An 11,237-nucleotide genomic window follows, 5' to 3' on the forward strand; every position below is an offset into this window, starting at 1 on the left:
GGTGTGGGAGCAGTCTTATCCCACATAGATGAAAAGGGTGACAGACCCATTGCTTTTGCCAGTAGATCTTTGAACCAGGCTGAGAAAAATTATTCTCAGTTAGATAAGGAAGGCTTAGGCATCATTTTTGGTGTTAAGAAATTTCACAAGTTTCTGTTTGGTAGGAAGTTCACCATTTTTACAGATCATAAACCATTGCTAGGTTTATTTGGAGAAAACAAAACCCTACCTGAGCATGCCTCACCAAGAATTCAAAGATGGGCTATCACACTAACTGCATACAATTATGAATTGAAATACAAACCTGGATCTGAGAATAGTGCAGATAGTCTTAGTCGATTACCTTTAAAAAACCAAAGCCTTAGCTATGTACCAGAAGATGTATTTGTTCTCTTCACTATCATGGATAACTCCAATATAAATGTGAATGATATTAAAAGAGAAACACAAAAAGATGAGTGCTTAATAAAAGTATATGAGTACTGTAAGAATGGTTGGCCTGAAGAGTCTGTGAATGATGACTTAAGGCCATGTAAAATAAGAAAAATGGAATTAAGTCTAAAAGATGGAGAAGATGCAGTCCATTATCAGTCAAAGTTACCTAAACAAAGTATTTGTAACTTAATAAATGATTATGGTGATATGGCAATTTCAAATGCTTTTAAAAGAGAATACATTAGTAAGAACGAATGTGATCATCAAACAACTTTGCTAACATCATTAGCACTTACAGAAACTAAAAGGGTAACATCAAAAGAAAAAAAGATTTTTGCCATTTAATACACCCACTTCAAATACTGGATCACAGTTGCAAAGTGATATGGTCCAGGATATTACTTTTAAACAGTATTTTTGGTTACTAAAAAGCACTATCAGATTACCTGAGGAAATTGATCAATCAAAGAAATCTATGTCAGTCAAGGATCTGAATAACAGCATAATACTTCCAGATGCCAATTCAAAAATAGGTCCATTAAATCATGACAAAACATGCATTGAAAGAGAATTTGGTGTTAATGATAATGTGTATCTAAGAAATTATGGGAGAAGGGAAAAATGGATACCAGGTCAAATTGCAGACCAGTTAAAAATAACTTGTGCAGATAATAAGTGTGAATCTATCAATCCCACCAATTCTGATCAGTTCACACCAACTCAGTTTGTTCCACAACCAAGTTCTGTTGATATGAGTGAACCAAGTTGTCTAGAGTCAGAAAATGTAAATTCTGGAATTAATGATTTAGATCCTAGACCTCCTGAGATAGAGAATCCATATGGTCAGAATCCTGAGTCACCAAATCAAAAGCCACTGAGAAGGTCAAGCAGGACAATCAAAGTCCCAAATAAGTTAGACCTATGATTTTAAAGGTCAAAAGGACTTTGACATCATTGTTTTGTATTTTAATTATGTTGTAACATATTGTGCATTGTTTGTAAGGATGTAATCTACCATAGTGTTCATGTTACAATATAATTGGTGATTTTAGGATAATGTAAATTGTTCTATGGAGAGATGTGTTTTGTTTACTAAGGGTAAAGGGATGTAATATAGTGAGACTTGTGAAGTCAAGGGAACTCACTCTTCTTGTATTAGTATTATATTTATACTGTTATCTTGAGTGATGTCCCTTATATGTATATATATCTTTGTGTCTCGTCACTTCCGCTCTCTCTTGTTACCATCATGTAGTTGGAGGCCAATAAACGTTTTATATACAATCACATGCTTCTATCGTCAATCTATTACACCTACAAGAGTGGGGACCCCTCTCCCCACACACTAAGTTGGAACAGCATATAACCGACTCATTTATGGAAGTCATAGATACTAATACTATTTCTTATAATAGATAAACTATTAAAAAAATAAGGCCTGCCGAACAAGAGATGCATACGTTGTATTACTTAAGAGTGTTGGATAAGCTAACTCTAAAGAATATTGATGAAGTGGTCCCACTGACAGATGTCATATTCAATGAGCCGGTTTTGCCGGTAGATTTAGTCTCTGCAAAAACCGGATTTTCAGTGGTCCTTTAGTCGGGAGCCAAATTGACGTGAGCCTATTTGTCGTAAGCCAAAATGACAGGAGCCTATTTTTCGGGAGTCGTAATGACTGGGGCCGCTTTGTGGCGAAACTAAATGGCGGGAGCCTGTATGTCGGGAACCTAAATGACGGGAGCCTATTTATCGGGAGCCTCATTGACCGGAGCCCTTTTGTCGGGAGCCTATATAACGGGAGCCTATTTGTCGGTAGCCTAAATGACGGGAGTCTATTTGTCGGTAGCCTATATGACGGGGTCCATATGTCGCTGGCCTTTTTGATTGTTCTCTTATGTCGGGGCCGATTTGTCGGGTCCGTTTTGACGGGGCTGTTTTGTCATTGGCGATTCTTTGGTATTTAGATCAATTAAATTTTTTTCATAAAAAACGTTTTAATAACAAGCTTTTATGTACTAATGCACTAAAAAGTAGAAAATAAATTATAGACTACTATTTAAATCACTGTGGGTCACTTCCTAAATATTAGTAAGGGTATCCAATAGATACTAAAGTGACCCACGCTTTTCTTTATAGTAATTTAAATAGTAGTGATAAATTTATTTTCTACTTTTTAGTGCATTATTACATAAAAGCTTGTAGTAAATTACTACTTCCGGCCAACGGAAAGTACTCAAAATTTGAAAGATGGTAGAGGATAAGATCTTTTACTTACATGTGAAATTACATTTATCTATCTGAAATAGTACTCAAGTTATAGGCTTTTGAAAAATTCATAAAAAGTACCACTTCTGGTTATCGGAAATTGCTCAAAAGTTGATACGGATCTACCTTTTTGATAAAATACTTATATATGACATTTCATCAACAAGCTGTAACGGTACTAAAGCTATCGTGTTTACAGACACACAGACACACAGACACACAGACACACATACACACAGACATACGGACAAGATTGCAAAAATATGTTTTTCCGACTCCGGGAGGTGTAAAACGTTGAGATTTGTAAAAATCTCTTTTTTTTTTGCACGATTACAAGCCTTTCTCTATACTTCGTATATACGAGAATGTAAAAAACGAGATTTTTGCAAACTAAGATAACCTGTATATAGAGAAAAATCGCACCTTCCCGTGGCGCCGCCCTTGCGAAATAAAAAATTATTTTGCAGAACCTTTCCCTGGAGTGTTCTAATCAACTCCCCAAAGTTTGATGGCGATCGGATGTAAGGCGTGAAACCGCAATCGACTATTATTTTTATATAGTGTAAAAAGAAAAAAAAAACAAATTGCACCCTGCAGAGGCGCCACCCCTGCAAATTTGACATATTTTTTTTCCGCAGAAACCTCCCCAGGAATATTCTCAACAACTTCCCAAAGTTTCACGGCGATGTGATGAGAGTTATAATAATGCATAAAAGACAAACAGACACACACACGCAGAAATACATTGCTTTATATATATATAAATATACTAGCGTACCCGTCCCCGCGCGTTGCCGCGGGAATAGAAGATAGTCCGACGAAATATATAAGAAGGGATTTATCCATGCGTTACCAATCCTATATTCTTAGACTAGTGACCTTGTTTTCCAAAAGTTAGTTATTTAAATGTAAACAATGCCTGCGCTTGGATCATAAATATCGGGACACGGGTTTACCTACACTACCGCGGGAAAACCTTATGTGTACATTAATCACTCACCGAAATAATGAGATAGAACACACTTCGGTGACCACCCATGTGTCAGGGACGTAGAGTGCGCTCTCAGGAGCCTCCCCCCCCCCCGATTTCACACTGTTAAAAGTATATATTTTCTATATAAATTCCATTTCGTTCGGGTGGGGGGGGGGGGGGGGGCGAAAAGATGCCTGGAAGATACTCTGGTACTATGCCTAGCCGATTTTGTTTTCGTAACGTGAATTAGGCACATATTCTCAGGGGCAATCTACTGATATGATCCCGGATTCAGAGTTTCTTCCAGGCATCTCTTCGGGGGGGGGGGGGGGGCAAGTCATCGTCGTCGTCCCCCGAAAAAATTCTACCACCCCGACCCCCCCCCCCCCCCCCCGCCCGAACGAAATGAATCTATATATATAATTCTCTTCTGGGAGACGCTAGAAAACAAGCTGTAAGCGCGCTCCCTAAAACCCCCACCCCTACATGGTCTGGTGAGCTGTGGTTCACAAATGTTTACAAGCAGAGCCGGGTTTAGTGACGACTATTAGGGGAAGATAATTTAGTTTGAAACGATTTTAAACATAGGGGGGGAGTAACTAAGTGGAGTTTACTGTAACGGAGGGGGGGGGGGGGTAAGGAGCGTTGGTACTGTCGAATTCACAAATTATGAATTACTGAAAAGTAGAAAAAACAACAACTAAAAGCGGCGTATGATATGACGCGGGTCGGCTCGTTTTATATAATTTATATAGAAAATATATACTGTTAACAGTGTCCGCCATCCCATAATACTTTATGTAATAAAAAGCAAAAAAAAAAACTCTGTAAATATATAATAATGATCTACTATTTAAATAATTAAAATAACCAAATGTTTCATTAATTTAAAAACCATTTAAATTTTCTTATATAAAGTAGTAATAGCTTTTTCACCGCGTAGAGTTGGTAGTAACGCGCTTTTGAAGTCACTCGGTGCGTTCAATAGACGCACCGATAGGTGCGTTCAATAGACGCACCGATACAGTCGCACCCATTTGATTCAATCTAATAGGCTAGGATTAAAAATATTAAATACGTCACTTTCTTTCCTATTACGTCATCAGCAAGTCAACGACAACAAACAGTCGGACATTTTGTGATAATTGCATGATGAGTTGAATATTTCGAATGAAATAAATTCTAATATAGAACAAGTTACAAATCAGCTGGCTTAGTGGGTTGCAAGCATTAATCTCTATGTTGTAGAAGTTAGTAAGCTTCATACAAACATCTGCATCTAGTCTTTCGGTTTCGATTTCCGAGACCGATTTATAACTGATATGAATGCAAATACATCAAGTGATTTTATTTGTAATGGCGGAAGAATATAAAGATATATTGGTAAACTCTTTAATTAAAAGATTTGGGGTGGACATATTGATATAGATTCTATAGCCGAGTGTGCATACTGTTTAAAATAATTTAGCAACCGTGCATTTTCTTGAAAGCATTGAACCTCTTTACCCCAGTAGTATTTTTTATGAGGAATGAACACATTAAAATGAGCAAAAAAGGTAATGAAACATGTACTCAGCGTAAAAGAAGGTTGGAGAAACAAAGAAAAAAACACCAAGAACGGGTTTCAAAAGAGAACAAAGAAGAAAAAGATAAACGACTTGTGAAGCGAAGGAAACGGTTCGTAGAAGAAGGCTTCGAAGAACGTGAATTGCGGTTGATAAGGGATCGTGACCAACATGTAGAAAGGAGGGAAAAAGAAACAATGGAGGAACGGAAATTGCGGTTGATAAGGGAGCATAACCAACATGTAGAAAGGAGGGAAAAAGAAACGATGGAAGAACGTGAATTGCGGTTGATAAGGGATCGTGACCAACATGTAGAAAGGAGGGAAAAAGAAACGATGGAAGAACGTGAATTGCGGTTGATAAGGGATCGTGACCAACATGTAGAAAGGAGGGAAAAAGAAACAATGGAAGAACGTGAATTGCGGTTGATAAGGGATCGTGACCAACATGTAGAAAGGAAGGAAAAAGAAACAATGGAGGAACGTGAATTGCGGTTGATAAGGGAGCATAACCAACACGTAGAAAGGAGGGAAAAAGAAACAATGGAGGAACGTGAATCTCGCTTGATAAGAGATCGTTCTTTACATTCACAGAAATTAAAAGCGTCTAACTCTGAACTGACAGCCTTTTATCACGCAATCAACTCTGTAAGTAATCAAAGTTGTGAAGTGTGCACAAAACTATGCTACCCGAGTCAAATTCACACATCTCAGTGTAGTCAAGCTGCATTGTCGTACCTTCCAGTTGAGTTGTTAGCGAAGCAGGTATTGAGGATGTGTTACCGTTGCCACGCCCATGTTACTAGTAAAAAAATAGTTGGACCTTCTAAAGCCTATTGGAATAATTTGGATCCAGGTAAAATCCCACACCCTTTTGAAAAGTTAACTCAGTCTGAACAAAGGTTGCTCGCAAGAGTCATACCATTTGTTAAAATAATAAAATACAATGGAATATTCGGACAGTATGGTTTTAATGGACAGGCAGTGCTATTTGCCCAAGATATATTCGAGGTGACTGAAAAACTACCGAAGATGCTTCCGAGGTCGATGGACAAAATGGGACTCGTGGTGGTGACGGAAAGTCTCGAAAATTTAAACATTACTCGTGAGTTCTCCATCTCTCGCAGCAGGGTTTTTGACGCACTTGACTGGTTAGTTGCTAATAATCCACCGTACAAAGACGTCATCATAGATCAGGATGCAGAACTTAATGAGCAGCATCTGATTCGTGTCAAAGAAGATCAAGGACAGAACCAGATGCCGCTAATGGAGAACACAGAAATTGTAAGTTTTTACATGCCTATAAACGATGTATCAAGAATCGTCCGAGCTTCGTGGCATCAAGCAAATCCTGATGTTTTTACATCAGGTTTTGCTGGCCTTCAGTGCTGTGCAATGGTTTTGGCTAATGTCGTCAGAGCTAAAATATTGGCGCCAAACAGATGGACGACCAACATATTAAACAGCAACATGATCGAGGGTGATGCTATGTATGCTATGATACGGTCTCTAACCCACCCAAGCGCAGAACACCCAATAGATGAAAGTGGATATTTAGAGGTGTCAAATTTCATAGTAATCAAGAACAAATTTACTATTTTTAAAAAAACATTTTCCATCACATATGATGACAATACACCATTTTACGGAGTTCTGCGGGATGAAGTAAATCTAAAAAATGGAGTAGGCATGGCATTGAGAACAGCTCTTAATGAAATGTTCCGTCAACATCAAGCTGGCATTCTAATTGCTAACTCAAAATCGCTTGGGGTTATGCAATATGAAGGCAAATATTATTTCACCGATTCCCATTCATGTGGTCCAAAAGGCGCAAGCGCTGATAACGGCAGAGCATGCATTATTGAGTGCGATTCAATAGAGGAACTACATCGGATTTGTAAAAGAGCAACTGGGTCAAAAAATATGCAATATACAATCAATTTTATTGATGTGTATTTAATAAATGACGCTAACAAAAATGACACACATCAACAGTTACAACCAGAAGTGGTTACATCCCTCGATCATGTCAGTCACATGTCAGCAGAATCTTCAATGGATACTGAACATGTACATTCAATACCCGTGGAGACATCTGTCATGGCACCAATCAACTGTAACCAGCCAGACGTAGATGAAGAATTTGAAGTCTCAAATAATATTAATCAAATAGTTCGCAAAACTAATGATAATATTGTTAATCACACTCACGAATTGAAAGCTGAGGAGCTTGCCTGGTTCTTTCTTTTTCCTTATGGAATTAATGGATTCAAACAAGATAGGCAAGTTAGAATAACACCTCTGGACTATTACCAATACAGAATTATGGGAAGTGACACAAGGTTTCAACGAAACGATTATCTTTTTTATGCACTGTCTATGTATGAATATTATAAGGTGAAGGCTTCCATTTCTGCATGTGGAAAACTGGTTCAAGGGCAAGATGGTCAGGTCGAAGATATTCATTTGTATCTGAAAAATGTTCGTGGAACCGCAGCCTATTGGCAAACGGCACTTAATGAACTGATTGGACAAATACGATGTCTGGGCCCACCTACGTATTTTGTAACGCTGAGCTGTAATGATTTACACTGGCTTGACATGCGCAAAGCTTTGTTAGTGGCTGACGGAAGACCGGATGAGAATCCGAACAATTTGACCACATATGAAACACAGCGATTGATTGAACAATTTCCTGTTGTAGTTAGTCGGCATTTTATGATACGACTCAACGCTCTAATGAAATTTGTAAAGAACAACCAAGAGGTGTTTGGAGGTCATTTGAAGGATTACTGGTGGCGAATCGAGTTTCAAAACCGTGGTAGTCCCCACTTACATATGTTAGTGTGGATTGAAAACCATCCCTCTTTCGATACGCCAGAGGGAATCGCAATTTTGGATCAAATATGTAAGTGTGAGATCCCATTAGAAAGTTCTGATTTGTATGAACTTGTCAAAAAATGTCAAATTCACCGTCATACAAGCACCTGCAAGAAAGGGGATAATCCTTCACTAGTGTGTCGGTTTCGTTTTCCAAGACCAGTTCAGGCTGCAACTGCTATGATTGCAGAAACATCTGATGAATTCATTCGAAATGGCGGAAGAATATGCTTGTTAAAAAGAGGACAGGATGATATATGGGTAAACAGTTACAATCCTACTCTTTTAAAGATTTGGGGTGCAAATATGGATATTCAACCGTGTGGATCTAATGAGTCTATTGCATACTATATAGCGAAGTACATAGCCAAATCAGAGCCTACGGAGCTAGCCCTTGCCATCAGACAAGCAATTCAAGAAATCCAGAGGGAAGATTCAGATGTGTCTCGAAAACTGTTCAAGATTTGCATGAGAATAATGAACGAACGGCAAGTTTCTGCCTGTGAATGTGTGTACAGATTATGCCACCTCACTGTCAGAGACAGCTCACGCAAATGTATTTTCTTGAATACTCGACAGCCACAACAAAGGTACAGAGTACTTAAATTTCACGAGTCTGGCCAATCAACTGGATATTGTGCCAATATTTTTGATCGCTATGAAAAAAGACCTCTGGAACACGCAGACTACAATTTCAACCAAATGTGCTTGATTGAGTTCGCAATGCTATTTGAGCCCTACTATGCAAAGCAACAAGATGCTATGACATTAAATATTGACGAGGATGCATATGAAACCGAACAGCGCACTAAAAGGAGGTTAATTACTCTTATAGACGGTAGCAAAATGACCATAAGAAAATTGCCAGCTGTTGTAAGAGTACCTTACTTTGTAGCCTCGACAGATGGTGAAAATTACTTTTATAGCCTTCTACTCCAGTACACTCCCTACCGCAGAGAAGAAGAGCTACTGAATGATTTCGCCACAGCGAGAGAAGCATTTTTGGCTAACGAAGAAAATCTAAAAGTAACAAATGCACATATGGAGTTGTATCGCGAACGTGACAAGCAATTGGAGAATGCTTTTAACCAAGTTCACGCGCTTCAAATTCTTGAAGAAGCAACACCAGCTCATCTGGAAGATGACTGTGTAGAAGAGGCCCACGATATACCAGTTGATGAGGAAAAGTTCAGCTCGGCACAAAAAGCAATGAACGTAGACCAGCGACATTTGTTTCGAAAGGTGACCGAAAGTGTCCTTAAACAACTAGATGGAGGCAGTGAAAGGCTGAAACTCTTTATTACTGGTGGAGCTGGTGTTGGCAAAACATTTATCCTGAGCCTGCTCAGAGTTCAGATCAATCGATGCTTTGCGAAAAATGCCGTCATCGTCTCGGCTCTAACTGGGGTCGCAGCCCGATTAATTGGTGGCTCAACTCTCCATAGCACACTGAAACTCCCGGTTCAAAGAGACGGTCGGAGTGCCAACATGTGTCCTTTGACAGGAAATTACCTCAGAGTAATGCGTACACAATGGAAAAATGTCGAGTGTATCATAATAGATGAGATATCGATGGTATCCTATCAGATGCTTTGTATGATCGACATGCGCATCCGTCAGCTGAAGAATAATTACGATGAGTTTTTCGGAGGCATTAATGTACTGCTGTTTGGTGACCTAATGCAGCTGCCACCAATCAGACAGGGTGTTAATACACCTGTTTATAAACAGCCCGACTATCTTCAACCATCCACCCATTTATGGCGACTATTTTCCCTGTGTGAACTATCGCAAAACACGAGGCAGCAAGGAGATGATACCTTTAGAAACTTGTTGAATGCGTTGAGGGTTGGTGAGATGAGCGCTGAACATTTTGCTACCCTGACTGACAAGCTTATAGAAAACAAACCAACAGGAGACTTCGGCATTGATAAAGCTTTGCGCATATACCCAACAAATGAGCAAGTCAATACGCACAATGAAATTGTGCTGCAGTATTTTAGATCTATTAACACCGATATAATTAGGATAAAAGCCCAGGACCAGTTGATTGATGCCACAAGAAACACAGATAATGTTGACATACATACACTATTTCCCACAGACATCAATAAAACGGGTGGCCTACCAAGAACAATTGAGATTTTTGTTGGAGCAAAGGTCATGCTTCGATCGAACATTGACGTGTCGAAGGGATTAGTAAATGGCGCTATTGGGTATATTACAGATATTATATGGCCACATTTTCGCCGTGCCCAAATTTATGACACAGACATACCTTCAGTAAGAATTGATTTCGGCAAAGATGGTGTACATGAAGTTAAGCCAAAATCAGTGCAATTTTCTGCCAAGTACAACTACGGAACTGCTGAGAGAAGAATGTTACCCTTAATACTGTCATGGGCATCAACTGTACACAAAATGCAAGGATGTACAGTAGATCACGCTGTCGTGTATTTGGGGCCGAAGCTGTTTGAAGCAGGGCAAGCTTATGTGGCACTGAGTAGGGTTCGCTCATTGGACGGCCTTCGTATAGAAGAACTGGACTGCAGAAAACTGACAGGAAAGACACCCTGCAACAACGAAGCTTTATCCGAGCTAAATAGACTGAAGAACACTTTAAGTCAACTCAAACTTTAGCTATAAACTTGACCACAGACTAAACAGTATTAATGTCTTCAGTTAAAGAAGTGTTAACGATTTGTGTTTTAAGATATGTGTTCAGCTAATTGTGGCAATTTTTTAAAAGTAACAAAAAAATCAGTAAATGTGACACGTATAGTAAAACTAATCATATTATTAAAGCAAAACTGTTTTTCAAATAGTGTATCATATATTTGTTGCTTCCTTATATTGTCTTAACATGCGTATAACACGTTAATACTAAAAAGTATAAAAATAATAAATACATAAAAACGTTTATAATTACAAGCTTTTATAAATGCACTAAAAAGAAGAAAATAATACAATTTTTATTAAATATAAATAATTTTTAAAAATATAATAAATCTGCGGTTACTTTAAATATAAAATTACTTTCTTTAAATATATTAATGCACTACTATTTATATCACTATAAATAAAAGCGTGGGTCGCTATAATAATAAGTATTTATAC

General features: G+C 38.3%; 1 protein-coding gene across 1 annotated transcript; it reads left to right on the forward strand.

Annotated features, from left to right (window-relative positions):
- Positions 1–5,114: 5,114 nt before the first annotated feature.
- LOC131931154 (uncharacterized) lies at positions 5,115–10,767 on the forward strand. Its single transcript, XM_059287854.1, has one exon. It carries the CDS (start codon positions 5,199–5,201, stop codon positions 10,758–10,760), a length of 5,562 nt encoding a protein of 1,853 aa, XP_059143837.1. The 5' UTR covers positions 5,115–5,198; the 3' UTR covers positions 10,761–10,767.
- The last annotated feature ends 470 nt before the right edge of the window (positions 10,768–11,237 follow it).

This window comes from Physella acuta, unplaced genomic scaffold, assembly GCF_028476545.2.
Source record: "Physella acuta isolate Inbredline_101_S28 unplaced genomic scaffold, ASM2847654v3 ptg001902l, whole genome shotgun sequence".
Classification (NCBI taxonomy): Eukaryota; Metazoa; Mollusca; class Gastropoda; family Physidae; genus Physella; species Physella acuta.

Coding starts and splice junctions, on each gene's coding strand:
- LOC131931154 (XM_059287854.1), top strand. CDS start 5,199: ATGAGGAATGAACACATTAAAATGAGCAAAAAAGGTAATGAAACATGT.